Source organism: Garra rufa, chromosome 9 (genome assembly GCF_049309525.1).
Source record: "Garra rufa chromosome 9, GarRuf1.0, whole genome shotgun sequence".
In the NCBI taxonomy this organism is placed as follows: Eukaryota; Metazoa; Chordata; class Actinopteri; order Cypriniformes; family Cyprinidae; genus Garra; species Garra rufa.
Genome location: NC_133369.1, coordinates 594,510 through 616,450, shown reverse-complemented (window position 1 = coordinate 616,450; position 21,941 = coordinate 594,510). Strand labels below are relative to the sequence as shown.

General features: G+C 36.1%; 3 protein-coding genes across 3 annotated transcripts in view; 1 reads left to right on the top strand and 2 right to left on the bottom strand.

Annotated features, from left to right (window-relative positions):
- The window catches only part of dennd4b (DENN/MADD domain containing 4B), a 116,492-nt gene that overhangs the window by 77,009 nt on the left and 17,542 nt on the right, over positions 1-21,941 (bottom strand). The gene's annotated exons all lie outside the window — the stretch shown is intronic.
- On the bottom strand, positions 52-6,430 carry slc39a3 (solute carrier family 39 member 3). Its single transcript, XM_073847184.1, has 4 exons — positions 6,183-6,430; positions 5,945-6,102; positions 4,066-4,196; positions 52-2,868 (listed from the first exon to the last, which is right to left on the bottom strand). The coding sequence occupies exons 2-4, from the start codon at positions 6,078-6,080 to the stop codon at positions 2,209-2,211; spliced, it is 927 nt and encodes a 308-aa protein (XP_073703285.1). The 5' UTR covers positions 6,081-6,102; positions 6,183-6,430; the 3' UTR covers positions 52-2,208.
- creb3l4 (cAMP responsive element binding protein 3-like 4) lies at positions 7,423-17,706 on the top strand. Its single transcript, XM_073847370.1, has 10 exons — positions 7,423-7,555; positions 8,444-8,554; positions 9,327-9,558; positions 11,564-11,688; positions 11,763-11,852; positions 11,919-12,025; positions 13,028-13,096; positions 14,578-14,662; positions 14,753-14,849; positions 17,391-17,706. Exons 1-10 carry the CDS (start codon positions 7,508-7,510, stop codon positions 17,702-17,704), a joined length of 1,278 nt encoding a protein of 425 aa, XP_073703471.1. The 5' UTR covers positions 7,423-7,507; the 3' UTR covers positions 17,705-17,706.

Here is a 21,941-nt window from a genome sequence, read left to right as displayed (position 1 = left end):
GATATTGAGTAATTGAGTATCTGATGAGTAATGTGTGTCAAACACAGTGAGTAACGCCAGCAGCCGTTTATTATGATCAAATACTGTCATAAACACTTGAAGCGTGAGCATAACAAACATGAAATCAGTTTACAGATGTATGTTGGACTGCTGCAGGATCATATACATTCACACAAGAATACAGAATCAGATACTGTAATACTTCATCTAATACACATTAATATAAAATGCAGGATATCTGAGCTAAAACAGCAGAAATGTCAAGCAGTGCCAGTAGTTCATGTTCTTCTCATGATCTCTCCACTGTAAATAAACAACTCTTAGTATGCTTTCTGGTTATTTTTCATAAATCAAAACACAAAAAGAGAAACAGCAGTGAAAGTGACCGACGTGATTATTATAAAAATGAAATACATAACTAAGCAAACTAAACTAGATTGTAACAAAAAGGTTCATGTTTGCATGATTTGAAATCATGAAGGAGCTTGTGTTATGATCCCGGATCAGCTGCATCTCACTGCCTTCAATCTAATACAGGCTTTCTGTTGCTCTTGAAGAGTCTTCATTTCCACAAATTAAAACCAAAAAAGTCTTAAAGATTCATAAAGTCATGAGATGATATATTTACTGCAACAAACTGTTATATGTGTCAGTTTTTTGCTGTTTACCAGTACAAATTTCTCTAAGCATTCTTAAATCGAGATCCATTTTTTCTGAGAAATTGAACAGAAGTGAGTAAAACAACAACAAAAATCTGTCATCGCAGAATGAAAACTAGTTTAATCTTCGAGTTCGGATTCTATTGACAGATATTTGTTCTTGTTTTATTTTCATTTAGATCAGTTTCTCAGAAAACGACATTATTTTGTACGTATTAATGCATCTTGCTTTAAGAATATATAGACATTTGAGCTGGAAAACAAGGCAAAAATACTATGTATGTGTCTTACGTGGGTACATTTGAAGCAATAGGTAAAAATACATTGTATGGGTCAAAATTATTGATTTTATGCCAAAAATCATTAAGATTTTAAGATGAAAATATTATACTGTAAAAACATCAAAGCTTAATTTTTGATTAGTAATATGCATTGCTAAGAACTTCATTTGGACAACTTTAAAGGTGATTTTCTCAATATTTAGATTTTTTTCCACCCTCAGATTCTAGATTTTCAAATAGTTGTATCTCAGCCAAATATTGTCCTGTCCTAACAAACCAGACATCAATGGAAAGCTGATTTATTATAGATGATGTATAAATCTCAGTTTCAAAAAACTCAGTTTCAAAAAAATAAGAACTTATCCTAACAAACCAGACATCGATGCAAAGCTTATTTAGTCGAGTATAAATCTCAGGGGTCCAGGGTCACATATGTATATTTCCATATTTTCTTTACTTGGTCTTAAGCCTTTGCTGTGCTCAAAATCCTTTGGTGCTGGCTCAAAAATGAGCAACCTTTTAAAAATGGCCTGTAAATCTCTCAATTATGCTGTATTATCTCCAAATCCACCATTCGATCTTTCTGTCAGCTTGTTTTCTTTCAATCAGCACAGGTTTTGATTTATTGTGTGCGTCATTGATCTGAACTCATGAGCCTCAGTTTTGACTGAACTAGTACTTGTGGATCATTTTGGCTCGAAAACTCAGATCAGTGAGGGCTATGATGAATCGGAATGAGTTCAGACTTTAACCATTAGGATATTAAGGTCATGTTCCATGATGACATTTTGTAAAGTTTCTACCATAAATATCAAATGTAATTTCTGATTAGTAATATGCATTGCTAAGAACTTCATTTGGACAACTTTAAAAGGTGATTTTCTCAATATTTAGATTTTTATTGCCCCCTCAGATTCCAGATGTTCAAACAGTTGTATCTCAGCCAAATATTATAAACAAACCACACATCAATGGAAAGCTTATGTATAAATCCCAGTCAAAAACATGCACCCTTAGGACTGGTTTTGTGGTCTAGGGTCACATATGTATATTTTTATATTTTCTATGCTCTAAAAATAGCCTGTAAATCTCTCATTATGCTGTATTATCTCCAAATCCTCCATTCAATTTTTGCCATCTTGTTTTCCTTCAATCAGCACAGGTTTTGCATTTATTTTTGGAGCTGATTTATTGATCTGAACCCATGACTGAACTAGTATTTGTGGATCATTTTGGCTCAAAAAGGCCCATGATGAATCGGAATGAGTTCAGACTTTGCTAAACAGGATGGCAGTAACCAAAGCGAAGCCAGTGAGGAGGAAAGCCACTTTATGGATGCGATGCTTCGGAGCGCCCAACTCCTGCCACACGGATCCCAGCACGCACACGTTGAGGAAGATCCCTGCCGTCAGACCCTCCACGGCACACCGCACCAGCTGCACCTGCGGACCGGCCGTCACCCCGTCCAGCGCCAGACCCGCCCCGATCCCGGCCGGACACGCCACGGAGAACAGCAGCAGAGCGCCGACCAGCAGCGTCCGGCGGAGAGCGTGATGGGTCAGACGCACGGCCAGACCGAAGGCCACCAGGCCCTTATAGAGCAGCAGCGTCACACACGTCTCCAGCAGACGCTCGCGCCGACGGCCCACGCTCACGCCCTCCAGGAACGCTCGCACACACAGACAGAGCAGCAGCAGGAACACGCGCAGACCCACGTGACAGCGGCCGTCCTCCAGAGAGCCGTCCGACCAGGAGACGCTTCTTCTGGGGCGATGGGGAGCGGCGTCTCTGTCCTGACAGTCCATCAGCGCCTGCTTCTCGTGACACGCGTCACTCGTCTGCTCTCTGAACGCCAGCAGCATCTGCTCCACCACCAACACCATCAGGAAACCCATGGCCAGGATGAACTCGGACAACGGGAAGTGGAGCTGCGCACGGACGGAGAAAGAGACTCAGGCATGAATGAAGAAATATTCTGGACTCATTTGAACCAAACCAAACAATTCTGAAAAAGATTTCAAACTGCATCCTCAAAAAAAAACATACACAAAATTACTTTATTATTTAAAGGCTGAAATGTGAGGTTACCAATTTACGAAACATTTTTAAAGTTTTATTTGAACATCTCGTTGTCAGAATAAAGTTAAAGTCGAGATAATTAATATTTTTAGTTTTTGAAATAAGTCGCTTCTGCTCACCCAAACTGCATTTAGTACAGTAAGACCAGTTATATTGTGAAATATTATTACAATTTAAAATGTTACAAAACATTTGTGCTGCTACATGTTCTTAACCATGAGGGAAAAAACATGGTTTACAAGCTAAAATATAAATGAATTATAATGAAACTGTGTGTGTGTGTGTGTGTGTGTGTGTGTGTGTGTCACACACACACACAAAAATTTATAAAAATAATATATATATATATATATATATATATATATATATATATACACTTTCAACTACAAAAAATACATAAATTACATATATAATTTTGTAGTTGTATTCTTTTTTGTACATACATCTCTCTGCAAACATCTGAAATCATTTAGCTTTTTTAAATTATTAAAAAAAAACTAGTCTCTTCTGCTCACCAAAAATGCTTTTATTTGATAAAAAATTACAGTAAAACACAGTAATATTGTGAAATATTATTACAATTTAAAATGTTACAAAACATTTGATGCTGCATCATATTTTTGTAGAAACCAAGATACATTTCTATTTTAATTTCTATATCATACAAAGCTGTTCTGTTCAACTTTCTATTCATGTGAATCCTAAAAAGAATTCAATGTATCAGTTTCCACAAAAATAACTGTTTTCAACATTGCTAATAATAAAAAATGTTTGTCGAGCAGCAAATCAGCTTATTAGAATGATTTCTGAAGGATCATGTGACACTGAAGACTGCAGTAATGATGCTGAAAATGCAGCTGCGCATCACAGAAATAAATTACATTTTAACAGATATTCACATAGAAAGCAGCTGTTTTACATTAGAATAATATTTCACTATTTTTACTGTATTTTTTAACAAAGAAAGCAGACTTGGCATTTGACAAAAAAAAAAGCAAACTTGACAGTAACCCAGACTGTGTTGGATATGATGAGAAGAGACTCACAGTGATGCGCAGATGGCTGAAGGTGTCTCTCATGTGGTTCTGATAGTCCGGCAGGAGCTCCAGCAAACAGGAGGCCAGAAAAACCCCACAGGCCAAACACGACGCCAGACTCAAAACCCTGTGCCGAGAGCCTGAAAACATAATTGATTAAATAATAAATCATTGTTTCTGAACAGGATAGGTTTCATTAGCACACTTCAGTCATGAGAAAGTTACTATTCTAGTCTTCTGATACTAGAATGAAGTCAAATTGTTACAAGAATAAAGGCGAAATGTTACGAGAATAAATTCTAAATGATTAATATTTTTAGTTTTTGAAATAAGTCTCTTCCTCTCACCAAAACTGCATCCAGTACAGTAAATGCATTAATAAAAATATTAATTATTTCAACTTTATTCTCGTAACATTTTGACTTTATTCTTGCAACATGAGAAAGTTACTGTTCAAGTCTTTTGATACTAGAATGAAAGGTGCCTCTTTGATTTCTATCAAAGTCCCTTTAACCCTTGTGCGTCAAAAAAAAAAGTTACACATGGGTGCAAAATGGAAAAAAAAATATCCATGTCCAAAAACTGTCATAAAAATATGATTAATATTTTTTTCCACTGTCACTGATGTGGATTTTTTTTAGCCAGAATCTGTTCTATCCATAGATACCAAACATTCATTCACTTTCAGAATTTTAAGCCTTTAAATGCTGGTTTGTTTACATAATGCCAGGTGTTTTTTATGAAAAAATGTAAAATAAGTTAATTTCCATATACTAAATGCTGAGCAGAATTTTTTTCTTTGCTTATTAGATCCTTTGGTGTGTCAGTGAAGAACAACAACATTCATTTTAAGGCATTTATATTTTTATGTAGTGTTAGATTTAAAAAAAAATGATATGCCAAATTTGAAAAAATAGCACAATCTAATAAAAATGGTAAAAATGTAAATTTTGAAGCCTTGCTGATAGAACAAATGCCTATTAGCAAATATTGCATTGTATTATAGTAAGTAAAAAAAAAAATAGCAGTTTTAATGGGTTTCAATCTGGACATTTTTGTCCTTAAGGTCCTGAGTGTGAGTGTTTTTTGTATAGAGGATAAAATAGATTTTTTTGAAGGAAATGATGGTGAAATATTAAAATTTCAATAAAAGTAAACACCTGAGCCAAAATGTATGCAGTTGACATTAACACAGCCAAGATGTTGTGTCTTTCTTTCTTCAGTCGTAGGGAAATTATGTTTTTTGAGGAAAACATTTGAGGATTTCTCTCCATATAGTGGACTTCTATGGTGCCCTGAGTTTGAACTTCCAAAATGCAGCTTTAAAGGGCTTTAAAATTCAACAGCAGAGGAAAAAAGGGTCTTATCTAGCAAAACGATCGGTCATTTTCTAAAAAAATAAATAAATTACAATTTATATACTATTTAACCTCAAATGCTCGTCTTGTCAAGCACAGTGTAGAGATTAAAAAGTATTGTAAATGTTTTTAGAAAATAACCAATCGTTTCACTAGATAAGACTCTTCTTCCTCGGCTGGGATCGTTTAGAGTCCTTTGAAGCTTCATTTAAGCTGCATTTTGGAAGATCAAACTCAGGGCACCATAGAAGTCCACTATATGGAGAGAAATCCTGAAATGTGTTCCTCGAAAAACATAATTTCTTTACGAACGAAGAAAGAAAGACATGAACATCTTGGATGACAAGGTGGTGAGTACATTATTTGTACATTTTTGTTCTGAAAGTGAATTACTCCTTTAACACAGGCGCACTTATAACAAAAAACACAACTGAAATGGACAAAAATGTCCATAAGGTCACACAAGGGTGAAGGATTCTATAGTCTTTGATTTGTATGCATCATCATCATCATCATCATCATCATCAGACCTGGATCTGAGCTGAAGCGTGTCGCTCGTCTCATGACACACACAGGACTGAATCCACACAGCAGACTAAAGGCCAGCATCAGCACCAGAGTGAGGAGCTTGATGTGAAGCCCAGGAGAAACACCTGAGGAGTCCATCAGGACCTCACCTGCATCACACCTGAGAACAGAAACATCACACAACCAGAGTAAATACACAAACACACAGCAAACACTTCACCATAGTTCAGCAGGACTTACCAAAACACAGACTAAAGTAGATGATCTGACTTCTGTGTGCTTGAATCTCCTCTAGTCCAAACTTCTGCTCATGTGTGCAAACAAACAAACAAACGCGATTCAACTAGCGTTAAACTAAACGAGACCGTTATTCACACACTAACTACCACATTAACGAGCTTGTGTTTTACAAAACCGTAGTGAATATTTCAGATGAACATCGTGGCTTTTTGCTGAGGTTTGTTCCAGTATCTGCTCCACTTCTTTTCCTGTTTTCGGGAAACTGACGGTGAGTCACCAATTCCGAATCTGAATCATTTCAGTGAACGACTCACTTCTCTGACTGATTCAGAACTCATTACAACCGCATACTAGGGGTTTATTTTTACTACTTTTATCATATCTTTCTATGGAAAGAATAGAAAGAGTAGTATGCTAGTATGCGCTTCAGAATTGAACAATATAACTCAAATGATTCATTAAAAAGATTCGGCTCAAAAGAGTGATTCATTTGCGAATCGGATATCAATGAGTCACAGCTGTTCACAACTTGTCCAAACAAGCACAAGGAAACATTATAAACGCGAATTAAATATCTGCAGCTGTTATATTGTGATGTATAGAAATAAAAATAAATTATAATTTAAAGATAAATTAAATCCGTGAACACAATGCAGTTTACTTTACATTTTAGTACTGTTGTTGAACACGAAGCATTGTGTAAGCAGTCCGAGTAGAGACAGAATGTCATAAACATAATCAATAGTTGAGATCGATATTAGTGAACTTTTTTGGTTTACTAATATTGTTTGGAAGCTTTTTCATATATAACTCACACACACACACACACATATATATATACTCATATATAACACACAAAATAAAAGTCACTTTTCCGTCTCTATATCATTTTCCCTCATGATTAGTAATATAAATCCTCCCATCAATCGCTATAAAATTATTTAAAAAAAAAATGTAGCTAACCACAAACGAATGTGATTGGGCCATCCTTAGAAGCGCGGAGAAAAGTAACAGATGTCACGTGAGCTCGCCTGAAAACGTCTTAAAAATAATTTACGCTTGAATAGCGACATTGAGAAACTTTAACACACACTTAAGTCGAAACAAACAGCCAAGAGTTAACTAAATATGTTTAATATTTTTAGTCTCTCCGTACGTGAGCAAACGCCCGTGACGCGCTATTGGTCAGCGTCTCTCCAGAGCCCCGCCCACACGCTGAACGCGGATGTGAATTGTATTGAATCAAATGAACCAGAAGATCCGGATCCACACGGCGAAATATCCGTGTTTGTTCGCAGAATAAACCGAACACGCGTGTGTGAAGGATGCGAGAAGCAGATATTGTCTCCGGGGACGTCAAATCCACCGAGCGAGTGAGTAAAACGTCCGGGAAACAGCATAAGCGCGGTTTGTTTACATTGATTGACAGCTCGGGTTGAGCGTCACACGGATCAGCTGTTATTTATGCTGCTTCTGTGGCTGTAATCTACTCTATTCTTCAGATGTGTGCTCCACTTGTTTAATAGCACATGCTGGTATTGTATGTATTCTGTAAAACGAAACTAAACTGGGGCAGAACAGACTTTATAAGTGATTGTCTGTCATTTTAAGTGAGTGTAGTGAACTGGAGCAAAGTGTTTCTTATTCCTGTATGCAACAGTAAGTCCAAACCCTTACCAGGATGTTCAGATCCTCCCACAGAGAGAGAGAGAATGAGAGAGAGAGAGAGAGAGAGAGAGAGAGAGAGAGAATGAGAGAGAGAATGAGAGAGAGAGAGAGAGAGAGAGAGAGAGAGGATTCATTGTTAAAGGAGCAGAGCTCCTCCTCCTGTCAACTGAACCTGAGACTGAAACAGGTTTGTCACTTAGACAGAAATATACTGTAAAAACACTATAGACAAAACCATTGTTTTGTTTTTTGTCATGCACTGGTCAGATTTTGTGCTAATTGTCTTTTCATAAAGTCCATTTCAGAGTAATGGATGAAAACATCTAAAATACACATTTAAGTGTTTATGTTATTGTTATTTGCATATGTGGATTTCAGTTTCTCTCCATATCTTTAAAGGCTGTGGGCTTACATGCACAAACTTTACATTAAAGGATTACTGGGTAAAAACTCCTAATCATTTACTTACCCCTTGTCATCCAAGATATTCATGTCTTTCTTTCTTCAGTTGCAAAGTAATTAAGTTTTTGAGGAAAAAACATTCCAGGATTTTTCTCCATATAGTGGACTTCAATGTGTTGTGTCTATTATAGGATGCTGAGGAGGTTCTGGAGAGCGGCCTGCTCCTGGAAGAGTCCTGTTCTGGAATACTGTACTCTGGACTGGACCGACACACGGAGGAGTGGAGCGTCGGGCCGCACTGTGTGAGTCATTAGAGGAGTAATCCAACCAACAATGAACATTAGCTGGAAATCTTTTATTCTGAGATTAGGATGAGTTTGTTTGTTGATCAGATTTGTATAAATGTGTCATTCCGTCACTGTCTCACCAATGGATCCTCTGGAGTGAATGGGTGCCGTCAGAATGAGAGTCCAAACAGCTGATAAAAACATCCACACCACTCCAGTCCATCAGTTAACATCTGGAGAAGACAAAAGCTGAAACAAACCATCATTAAGACACTTTTAACTAAAATACATTGAGTCCATAATAACGCTTCCTCCAGTGAAAAAGTGATCTGGTCTGAATCAGGAGAGAAATCTGCACATAGGGCTGCACGATTACTCGCACGATGTTGTGAGGCGCGTTTAGTCAATGAAGCCGGTACTTTGATTAGTAGTAAATCTCCATCAGGTGCGTTCAGCTGGAGCGTTCAGAGACGTAAATCACTGACAAGCTACACCAAATTGCACTCAAAATAGAATGATCAAGCACAGTTTACAAGACAAAACAGCTCTAAACAAATAAAAAAAGACAACAGGAGATGGACTTTTTCACTGGAGGAAGTGTTATTATGGATTATCGACTCGTATTTACAGATGTATTTGTTTCAGTTTTTGTCTTCTCAAGATGTTAACTGATGGACTGGAGTGGTGTGGATTGCTTGTGATGTCTATATCAGCTGTTTGGACTCCCGTTCTGTCAGATATTCCGGGTTGTGTCTTCCGTTCTAAAGCGTCACTCTCTGTGTTCCAGAGTTTGAATGACAGTGAATCTGAGGAGGTTCTGAACGCCATAAACCCGAACGAGATGTACACGTCAGCGGTGTCTGAGAGCGACAGTGGTCTGTCTGAAGATCAGTCCTTAGACGGAGCCCACGAGCAGAACCTCAGTAACGCCGTCTATCAGGTGGTGTATGACATCAGCGGTGTGGGCGGAGCCACGGAGCAGGAAGCACCACATATGGACGTGATCTCCATAGAGCTGGGTGAGCAGCATTTTGTGTTTCAGTTTGAGTCAGCAGCATTATGGGTAATGTAGTTTTTCACCATAAATTCTGATATTAATAATGATAATATTACCAGGGTTTTAACACTTTAAGGAATTTAAGCACAAATGTAGCAAGCCTTTTTTTTTGCAAGTACAGATAATTTACCATGTTTTGTCACGTTTCTGACTGTTATAGCACCAGCTGTGGTCCGATCTCATTAAAACTGTGCATGCTTGTTTAGAATCACCCGTCGCATGTGCTCAGCAGGTTTTGTGAAGTTTTAAGTTTTCCTTTGGGCTTTATAGTTTAGTTTATAAGTTTGGACAGGCCCCTTTTTAATGACCCCATTTGAGCTTCCCAAAGAGTAAATTTAAACTTTTTTTTTGACAGTTATTGACCTAGAGAGTCTGAAGAATTGTACTCCAGTGTTTTTTTCCAGATTGAGCGATTAAACCTAGGTCTAGTTCACAAAAGTAGGTTTTTGAGATCTTCTCAATTATTTAACAAACAATTTGATTGACAGCAGTGGTTCTAGAGTCAAAGTTTTCCAGAATGAGGAGTTCTATCGTATGATATGAATATTGTGTATTTATGCAAAAAAAAAAACGTGCAATGCACAATTATTTTTGCCCTTGAAAAACGTGATGTTGCCCCCCAGTGGACAGTTTCTTTCAAATTTCTCTCAGACCTTTGGGGCCATGCGTCAAACAGGCCCACCAAGTTTCATTCCAATCGGCCTCCATTAACCTTGTCTAATAGGTGTTCAAACTTAGTCAGCCAATGGCGGCCATGTTTTTTGAGATAGGCATATGTCCTTATAGACAGTGACTTTCATGTTGATAGGACAAATGGTTGCGTAGGTATAGCCATTTTTATGTTTTTCCCCCTCTTATACTGTGTCCTAACTACACGCGACGTAACGCCGCAACATGCAATAAAAGGTATCTTTTCCATATTAATCTGAGTTTTTGTCCTAACTTTAGAAAGGGTTTCTATTTCTGCAACGTCGCAGCTGGAACAACATTCAAATTATGACACTGATAATTCCAGGTTCATATTCAATGTTAAAAGTGTCTAATGTGAGTTTGAATATCATATTGCGTGACATTTATAGCCATACCGTAAGCAACAACCGATAGCTTACCTCAGATCTTGAAAACACATTAAAGCAAACATATACGTTAAAACTGCAAACCAACAAGCATATTCCAGAACAAAGATAGTATCAGTCACTCAGTGTGTAATTTTAATAATGTTAAAAAGGTTCAATAATAAATTAATTACATTATAAACGTGTCCATTTCGTTGGGAGTGCAGTGCATTTCTGCAGTTCTGAATATCTGTGATATCTGTTCTTTTTAAATTGCTTGTTGCTGGAATCTTGTCACATATAGTTATAGCGCCACCAAGTGGCCAAGCTCTGCAATGTTTGTCCTGTGACCACAGATTGAGCTCTTACATAAGTGTTCTGAGTTTGGCGGAGATATCTCATTCCGTTCAGGAGTTATAGGCATTTTACTGGGAGTGGCCCTGCCCCTTTTGAACGTTTTGGCGTTGCTTTACGACGATGAGTTGAAAAACTTTTTTTGATAATTATTGTAGGTAATAAAAGTAGGTTTTGCAAAAAAAATCCAAAATACCCAAGGATTCCAGCGACATGAGACACTTGAGTCTGTGACTGACGGTTTAGGAGTTATGAGTGATTTTCATACTTTTGATGGCTGTAGCGCCCCCGTCAGGCCGATTGGGACAAGACTTGGTCCCATTGTTGGCGATGTGAGTACTACCATCCCTCCAAGTTTAAAGTGTCTACGTCTTACGGTTTGGTCTGAACCATCAGTTTTACCTGGAGATCGCTGATCCGTGAGCATTCTAATAATTACAATAAGGTTTCAGTGCTACGCATTCGAACCCCTAATGAACAGATAAGTATACCATTGATTAACAACTTAGGAGTTTTAAAGGTTTGTGAGTCACCGATGTTCTATGTGTCTGTGTTCAGACGAGTGGAGCTCTCAGATGCTGCTGGCGGACTCGTGTGTGGTCAACGAGCTGGTGTCGTCCGTCAAAATGGAGAACGTTTCAGCTCATGACGTGCAAAACATTGAGAATCCTGACAGCTTTTTGGTACGTGTGTTCTGATGGAGTTCAGGTGAATGCTGAGGCTTTCGCTGCTGATGCTGATCATAATCTCTCCTCAGGTTTATCCTGAACTCCAGCTCACAGAGGAGGAGCAGAAGCTGCTGGATCAGGAGGGAATCTCACTGCCCAATAACCTGCCCTTAACAAAGGTGAGAGTGTGTGTGTTGTTGTGTTTGTGTGAGGAATTCAGCTCTAACCAAACTGATCTCTCACAGGCTGAGGAGAGAATTCTGAAGAAAGTGAGGAGGAAGATCCGGAATAAACTGTCAGCACAGGACAGTCGCAGGAGGAAGAAGGAGTATATCGACGGTCTGGAGGGCAGGTGAGACGACGGGACACTCAAATACTAGTTGGTTTTTACGTAATACATTACAGTAAGAATTTGAATGTTTCTTCTGCTCACCAAGCCTGCATTCATTTGATTCAAAGTACAGCAAAAACAGTAAAATTGTTAAATATTTGTACTATTTAAAATAACTGTTTTCTATGTGAGAATATTTTAAAATGTGATTTCAAAGCTGAATTTTCAGCATCATTACTCTTCAGTGTCACATGATCCTTCAGAAATCATTCTAATATTGTATTAGAATTTCTGATTTGCTGTTTAGAAACATTTATTAAGCTGAGTAGAATTTTTTCAGGTTTTTTTGATGAATAGAAAGTTAAAAAGAACATCTGAAATAGAAATCTTTTGTAACATTAAACATTTCTTTATCATTACTTTTGATCAAGTTAAAGCATCCTTGTTTAAATTTAATTTCTATAATTTCTTTCCTAAAGAAAAATTGTACTGACTCCAAGCTTTTGAATAGTGTAGTGTGTAATGTTACAAAAGCTTTTCATTTCAGATAAACTGTGATCTTTTGGGTCTTTCTATTTATTAAAGAATACTGAAAAAAAGTAATCCACTGTTTTAAATATTGATGATGATAATAATAACAGCTTGAGCAGCAAATCAGAATATTAGAATGATATCTGAAGGATCATGTGACACTGAAGACTGGAGTAGTGATGCTGAAAATGCAGCTTTGATCACAGGAATAAATTACATTTTAAAATATATTCAAATAGACAATAGTTATTTTAAATAGTAAAAAATATTTCACATTTGTACTGTTTTTGCTGTACTTTGGATCAAATAAATGCAGGCTTGGTGAGCAGAAGAGACGACTTTAAAAACATTAAAAATCTTCCTGTTCAAAAACATTTGACTGCTAGTGTTGACTTTGTTTTCCTTTTCCAGCTGACGTCACTGAGGCCGTATGTGTTTGCAGTCAGTAGATGAGAAATGTCATGTAAATGCCTGAACTGTTGTGTGTTTTAGGGTGGTGGCGTGTTCAGCTCAGAATAAAGAGCTGCAGAGAACCGTCAACCAGCTGGAGAAACACAACATGTGAGTGAACTCATTTGCATTAAAAAATAAAGGCGTAATATTACCTAATCTGATGGTACAGAGTTCAGAAATATCAATAAAAACATTTACAATTTTTGGAATTATATACATTTACTGTATCAACTTTTAATGCACTTGCCAAAATAACAAAGAAATTCAAATGCATTCAAAAGTGATGCACCGAATGTTCGGCAAGCGAAATTGTTAGGCCGAAAAGAGAAAAAAAGCTCTTTTGGGATTCGGCCGAATAAGCGAAAAGGCCAAATAAATTTTACCGAACAATGAGGTGATGTGATCAAATAGAGGCGAGCACTAATGCAGCAAACATGTGGTCAGTGTGGAAGCATTTAAAACTGTCCGAGAAAGACAGCGACCGACAGCGAGAGACTGTTTAGAAGCGCATCGCATGTCTTCATGAGAAGAGAAAGGTTACTGTATGAAAAACTAGGACTGAGCTCTTCTTGCGGGTTTACCACTAAATAAAAGTCAACATTCATAAATGTTAGTATTGTCATTTTACTGTTGTTCTGTCAAATAAAGTAAGACCAACAATTAAAAAAAATAATTCCAACAGCTCTATTAATAGATTTATTCTAATATTCTCCTTTGCTCAGCAAGGCTGCATTTATTTGTCCATTATAAACACATGCCTGATTCAAGAAGCGGCTCTTAAAAATGGCCAAAGAATATTATTTTACTAACTTATTAATTTGTTGGTAGGCTATAATGTCTACTAGAATGTTAAAAACGTTTCAGTGTTAAGTAAATATTTTTAAATTGGTGTTTCGTAATTAATTTTTTTTTTAAAGCAAGACACAACTGTAAAAAGCACATTTTGGCTATTTAATTTAAGCAATAGTGAAAAAATGTCAAAATATGTGGTGGAAAACACGAAAAAACTATTCGGTAATCAGCCTTCGGCCCAGTGTTTAACATTATTCAGCTTTAGCTTTAGCCAAGAATTTTCATTTTGGTGCGACCCTAAAATTTTCAGTTTAATTAAACAAATGTATTAATCAAAATGTACAATTTAATCTGAAAAGGAGAGGAAAAATTCTGTGTTTAATGCATTTTTGCATTTTTGTCCGTTTGGATGCAGCAAAAGCAGAAAACATCAGGCTCATGTTTGCAATTTCTATTGTCAGTGGATCATAATTCTGACCTTGAAATCAGGATTAGGAATGAAATACTGTCATGCATGTGAAATGAGCTGAGAATTGATTCAGATTCAGACAGGAATCATGTGTTTGTGGTGTTTAATGGAGAATACAAGACTAATTCACCACACAAATGATTCCCAAAAACAAAAATGCTACAAAATGCATCACATTTAGTGAGAAAGTGTGACATCAAAGAGCAAAGCAGACACTATTTCTGGCATCAGCGGCACAGCATTAGTGAGAAATACACTGAGGTGAGGAGGTGTAGTGATCCTCATATTCATATTTGAGTTTGTGTCATTGTGGTGGTGTGTGTTTCAGGTCTCTTGTGGCTCAGCTGCACAAACTGCAGGCTTTGATCAAGCAGACGGCCACCAAAGCGGCGCAGACGAGCACGTGCGTCATGGTGCGATCCGTCTCTCACAGATCATTAACACGAACACCAGACCGTCACGTGCGGCTGTGGATCTCACCAGTGTCTTCTTCCTCCTCACAGATCATCATCTTCTCTTTGGCTCTGCTCATCTTCCCCAGTTACAGTCCCTTCAGCCGGCGCTCAGAGGCAGTGGAGGACAGTTACGCTCCGTCCGGCGGTAAGATGCACACCTTCACCACGAAAACATGTTCCAAACCTGTTCGAAATTCTGTCTTCTGTTGAATGCAAAAGAAGAATGTTGGTAGGCAAACTGTTGTCGGTAGCCGCTATGGAAGATAATACTATGGAATATTAATATAATATAACAAATTTGAGTTTCATTGAAATGTTAGTTAAAATTAAACTAGTTAAAAAAATGCCTAGAATTAAACTAGTTAAAATAAAAAAAAATAACATTTAGAAAAAAAAAACTAAATAAACTTAATAAATGTATAATTAAGCTTAAATTAAATTAAGCGAGTTAAGATAAATAAAAATAAAATTGAAAGTTTAGACTAGTTAAATAAATGTAGAATTAAACTATGAAAAATAAAATTAAAGCTAGTTAAATCAAATTCCGTGTTAAAAATTGACTAGTTGAAGTAAGTAAAAACTACAATTAGAAATGTAGAATTAAACTAGTTGAAAATAAGATTTAAAGCCCACAATAAAACTAGTTAAAATAAAAAACATTAAAGGTTTAGAAAAATACAATTATAAGTGTATAATTAAACGAGTTAAATAAAAAATAAAATTAAGTTAGTTAAATAAAATTTAAAGTTTAGACTAGGTGAATAAAAGTACATTTAGAATTAAACTATAAATAAAAATACAATTGTATTAAAGCTAGTTAAAATAAATAAAAAATAAAATGTAAAGTTTAGAATAGTTAAAAATAAATTAAGAATTAAACTATAAATAAATATGTCAAATCCAGTGTTTAGAATTAAACTAGTTGCAATAAGTATTAAAAACTAGTTAAAAATAACATTTAATGATTCCAATTAAACCTAGTTTATAAAAAAAATTCAATTATAAATGTATAATTAAACTAGTTTAATAAAAAAAATTAATTAAGCTAGTTAAAATAATAATAAAAAAGACTAGTTAAATCAAATAAATTTAAAATCAAGTTTAGTTTAGTATTAAACTAGTTGAAATAAATAAAAATACAATAAAAAGTTTAAAATTAAACTAAAAGCTGTTAGTTAACCTAGTTAAATTAAATAAATAAATAAATAATATTAAAATTTCAAAATAAAACAAGCTAAATAGTTCAAATACATTTTAAAAATGTAATGTTTATAAATAAACTCTTGTATATAATGGCCAACCAGTGCCAAAACTGGTAATACTGGTTTGAACACAGATATCATTTGTGAGCCTGAACACAAAACCAGTCTTAAATAGCAGCAATAGCCAAAAATACATTGTATGGGTCAAAATTATCAATTTTTCTTTAATACCAAAAATCATTAGGAAATTAAGATCATGTTCCATGAAGATATTTAATAAGTTTTCTACTGTAAAAACTTAATTTTTGGTTAGTAATATGCATTGCTAAGAACTTCATTTGAACAACTTTAAATGCAATTTTCTCAATATTTTGATTTATTTTTTTATTTTTTTCACCTTTAGATTCCAGATTTTCAAATAGTTGTATCTCGACTAGGGGTGTGACGAGACGCTTATCTCACGAGAACAAGACGAGACGAGATTTTTTTAAAGTAATCTTCAATGATGAAATATATAGGGGAAAATAGTATTTATTCAACAACAAAAAAAAAGTGCTTTATGAAATTAAACTTCTATTTTGTTGAATTTTACGCAGTAATAAACATGTAAACTAATGCTGCATGATTCTGGATAAACTGAAAAACAATTTTCTTTTATAAATTGGAGATCACGATTCTGAAGAAAAAAAGGATTAGAAATCTAAACAAAATGATGTAATTTACCAGTGGTTCTGACAGAATGTTCATTGCTTAAGTCTAAATTTGAACAAAATAAAAAAAAAATGAAGGAGCCAGTGTCTCAATTACTAAAGACTTGTTCCACTATTGGAATCTCTTGAATGTATGATTCAATGATAAATACTTTTTTAAACGTGCAGTTGTCGCCCTCTCCTGGTGGAAGAGGATAAACATTACTCTACAGACGTGTTAGAAGATACTTTGGTTTTGATGGCTACTGTAGACAATAAGTGTTTATACCCAAACTATAAGCTTTTAGCCCAGTTCTTCTGTTATTTAAATGTCTGTAACAAAGAAATGATGATGATTATGTGGTTAAAAAGACAGTTTGTGTTGCTCTTTCTGAATCAGCAGCAGTAAGAATGCAGATTTGAATGTCTTCTATAACTTTCACATTATAAGCGTCAGTGGAGCGTGAAACGGTTGTAATAGACTCCGCTGAATCGTTGTCATTCATGAATAAGATCGCATGGGTGTTTGAATAGAGATCCTGATATTTTAACTATTAGTCATTCAGCTCTAATGGAAACACTGAAAAATGTTTTGCCATGATATCGTCACGTTCTCACCAGACCAGTCAGATCTCGTCACACCCCTGATCTCGACCAAATATAATAAAATAAAATTGACCCTTATGACTGGTTTTGTGATCCAGGGTCACATCTCGGTGTGAAATGTTGTGGTTTTAGTCTTGTTGACTGTAGTATGCAGTGTTTGTGACTGACAGCTGATTTGTTTGTGTGCAGTGATTTCCAGAAACATCCTGAATGACGTGGAGTCTCTTCCGCTTCTGGAGGATCCTGGAGAAGATGACCAGATGTCTTCAGAGTTTCAGTCGCTCCCATCAGAACACAGACCTCCAGACGCAGACGCAGACGCAGACAGGTTGCAGCAGACGGAGGACTTGGCGCTTACACAGGATTTGAGTGAAGAACAGAGGAACGACACAGCCGTGAGCAAAGGAAACACAGACGCGCTGCCCATGAGTTTAACGGCTGCAGCGGGTGCAGGAAAAGCAGGTGCGGACGCAGCCAAATCAGCGCACGCGGATGAAATGTGAGGCGACTGGACCTGTTTATCTCTGAGATGGGTTTGGCCGCGGGTGTGGCGCAGCGCCTGAATCTCTGAAACCAAGCCCAGAGGAGCTCAGAGTTTCTCTCAATGCCTTTATTTATTCTCTCTGAGCTCACAGACAGCTGTGTTTCAGCTTCATCAGCAGATGAGCATCATTATGTGCTTTAGTTCAGCGAGGCTCAGCCACAACATAATCAGATCCATGTTTGTGCATTAGACACATGTTTACGGCTGATCTGGGGGTCTTCTGTTGAGTTATTTTTATCAATCAGATATCTAGGGTTTCTGCCACTGAATCAAAAATAAAAAAGGTAATTGCGACTTTTTATCTCACAATTCTGACTTTTGTTCTCATAACTGTGAGCTATAAACACAGCTGTGAGGTATAAAGTCTAGATCTGAGGAGAAAAAAAGAATAATATGTTCACAGAAATGTTTGCAAAGTTTATATTTGATTCTGGCTTTGATTCTCAAAATTGCGAGTATATATCATATGTCAGTAACATGCTAAACATACTAACAACGTCCTAGTAACATGCTAATAATGCAAACAAAATTATAATCATGTTAATAACATGCTAATAACTTGCTAATCATGCTAGTAACATCCTAAACATACGAAAACATGCTAGTAACATGTTAATTATGCTAATCATGCTAGCGGCATGCTAGTAACATCTTAAACATGCAAAAACATGCTAGTAACATGTTAATCATGTTAACATGCTAGTCATGCTAGCAGCATGCTAGTAACATCCTAAACATACGAAAACATGCTAGTAACATGTTAATAATGCTAACATGCTAATCATGCTAGCGGCATGCTAGTAACATCTTCAACATACGAAAACATGCTAGTAACATGTTAATAACACGCTAATGATACTAGCAACATACTAATCATACTAACAACATGCTAATAACTTGCTAATCATGCTAGTAACATCCTAAACATACGAAAACATGCTAGTAACATGTTAATCATGCTAATCATGCTAGCGGCATGCTAGTAACATCTTAAACATACGAAAACATGCTAGTAACATGTTAATAACACGCTAATGATACTAGCAACATACTAATCATACTAACAACATGCTAATAACTTGCTTATGATGCTAGAAACATCTAGTAACATGCTAATCATATTAGAAACATGTTAATACCTTGTTAATCATACTAGAAACATGCTAGTAACATCCTAATCATGCTAAAATATGTTAATAGCATGCGAATTGTGTTAACAACATGTTAGTAACATGTTAATCATACTAAAACATGCTAATACCTTGCTTACCATGCTAGCAACATGTTAGTAACATGCTAATCATGCTAGAAACATGCTAATACCTTGCTAGTCATGCTAGCAACAATGCTAGTAACATCTTAATCATTTTAGAATATGTTAATAGCATGCTAATGGTTAACAACATGGTAGCAACATGCTAATCATGCTAGCAACATGCTAGTAACATGTTAATCATGTTATAAAAATGATAATACCTTGCTAGTCATGCTAGCAACAATGCTAGTAACATCTTAATCATGTTACAATGTTAATATCATGCTAATTGTGTTAAAAACCCTGCTGAAAAAGACAGCATATGCTGGTTAGGTATGTTTTGGTGCTGGGATGCTGGTTTTAGCTGGTTTATGCTAGTCCTTGACCAGCAACATGACCAACATAAACCAGCAAAGGACCAGCATAAACCAGCTAAAACCAGCATCCCAGCACCAAAACCTACCTAACCAGCATATGCTGGTTTTTTCAGCAGGGAACATATTAGCAAAATGTTAATCATGCTAGCAACATGCTAGTAACATACTAAACATGCTAGTAACATGCTAATCATGCTAGCAACATGTTAGTAACATCTTAATCATGTTATAATATGTTAATAGCATGCTAATTGTGTTAACAACATGTTAGTAACACGTTAATATGCTAGCAACATGCTAATCATACTAACAACATGCTAATAACATGATTATCATGCTAAAAAACATTGTATTAACATCTCACTCATGGTAAAACATGCTAGTTACATGCTAATCATGTAGTTTATATCACACAATTGCAACTTCATTTTTCAGAATTGCGAGTTTATAGGTCAGTTCTGAACTGCCAGAATTATGAGAACGAGTCGCAATAACCATTTTTATTTTATTTTCTATTGATTGTTGGAAACAGGCCTCCACAGATATGATTGCAGGTTTGGTTTGAAATCTGATTTCTGGAGGGTCATGTGACTCTGAGGACTGCAGTGATGATGCTGAAATGCAGCTTTGATCACAGGAATCAATTACAGTTTAACAGATGTTCACATAGAACAGAGCTATTTTAAATCATAATAATATTTCATATTTTTACTGTTTTTACTGCATTTTTGATCAACTAGATGCAGTCTTGGTGAGCAGAAGAGACTTCAGAAACATAGATCTTACTGAACCCAAATTTTCAAACACTAGTGTATGTTTAAACACTCTCATCTGTTTCAAGTTTGTAAACAGAGATGGCTTTTCTTCCCGTAGCATCCTAATGAAGCAGATGAGCCTGTAAGCGTTTGTACAAAACCTCAAAGCATTTTGCTTTTGCTTTTTCTAACGAATTGAGAAGCTGAATTAGCAGAAGGCAGAAGAACTGGATGAGAGTTTGATATAAACACAGACATCGGATCAGAGTCTTGTCTAACAGACAGGATTGAGGACAGATCTGTGCTTTTGTGTTCAAAACCAGAGACCTGAGCAAAACCAGTTCTGAACGGCTGCTGCTTACTGGAAGACTTTGGCTTGTAGATACTGAACTGACTTTTTGATAAACAATGTTGTAATGCTTCAGTGGATTGGGTCTTTATTCTTATTTTATTGTCTTCTGAATAAAAAAGACATGTATAGCATGGTCTGTTGTTGTTTTTGTTCATTTGAGACACTTAAGGGGCCACGTTTTGGTTTTTCATAGTGTTTTTTTTTTCAGACTAGTGACTGAGAAAAGAGAACATCCAAAAGACACTGTTAAGGGGCTGTTGGCCACAACAATACGTTGATTGCTGTTGACTCCTACTGAAAATAGCTTAGAATAATAATTAACAGCTTCCAACTGTGACAACATGCCCCGCTACAGGACTCAGTGTGCGTCTACTATTTCTTTCTTTTCTGGAAAAGGTTAATGCTTTTGTAAACAGTCATTTAGGCTTTGCATATAATGTTAAAAGACGAACGGGTAATAAAGAAATATTCAGTGGAGCAGCCTACGCCGTGTGACAACTTACTTGCCCCGGCGTCCGCTACTGTAAATGTTTTCTCACCATGTGTTGTTTGCCGTCGCTGAGATGTTCAGTCGCGTTTCCAGACTCGCTTCTGCTAAAGATGATGAAGAGTGAGTGTGTTTGTGTCTAATCTGGACTTTATTTAGGTTCTTTAATAAGTTCTTCAGCATCTTCAGGTCAGAAGCGGGATTTTCCCGTGACGCGTCTCTGGTGTAGATAACCGATCAGATCAACGCGTCACTCCGCTTCAGCGCTCCACCAGTGTGAACACAATCAGGAGTCACTCCTGCTGCTGCTGATGATGCTGATGATGCTTCTCAAAACTAAACCTTCTTGAGTAAACTGCGTGGAGTTTATGTGTTAGTTCATTAAGTTTTATGAAACATGAGAATCATATTTAATTTTTTGGATTAAATATGAAATTAAAAAAATTGTAGGAAAGAGTTTTTGAACAGTTACTTTATTTATATTGGCAAGCAAATCATACTAACAACATGCTAGTAACATGCTAATCATGCTAGAAATATGCCAATAACTTGCCAAACATGCTAGTAACATGTTAATCATACTTATCATACTAACAACATGCTAGTAACATACTTGTGCCAAACATGCTAGTAACATGCTAATCATGCTTATCTTACTAACAACATGCTAGTAACATACTTGTGCCAAACATGCTAGTAACATGCTAATCATGCTTATCTTACTAACAACATGCTAGTAACATACTTGTGCCAAACATGCTAGTAACATGCTAATCATGTTAATAACCTGCTAATCATGATACACTAGCAACATGCTAGTAACATGATAATTGTGCGAGAAACATGCTAATAACATCCTAATCATGCTAAAACATGTTAGTAACATGCTAATCATGTTAAAAACATGCAAATCATGCTAAAGACATGCTAATCATACTAACAACATGCAAATAACTTGCTTATCATGCTA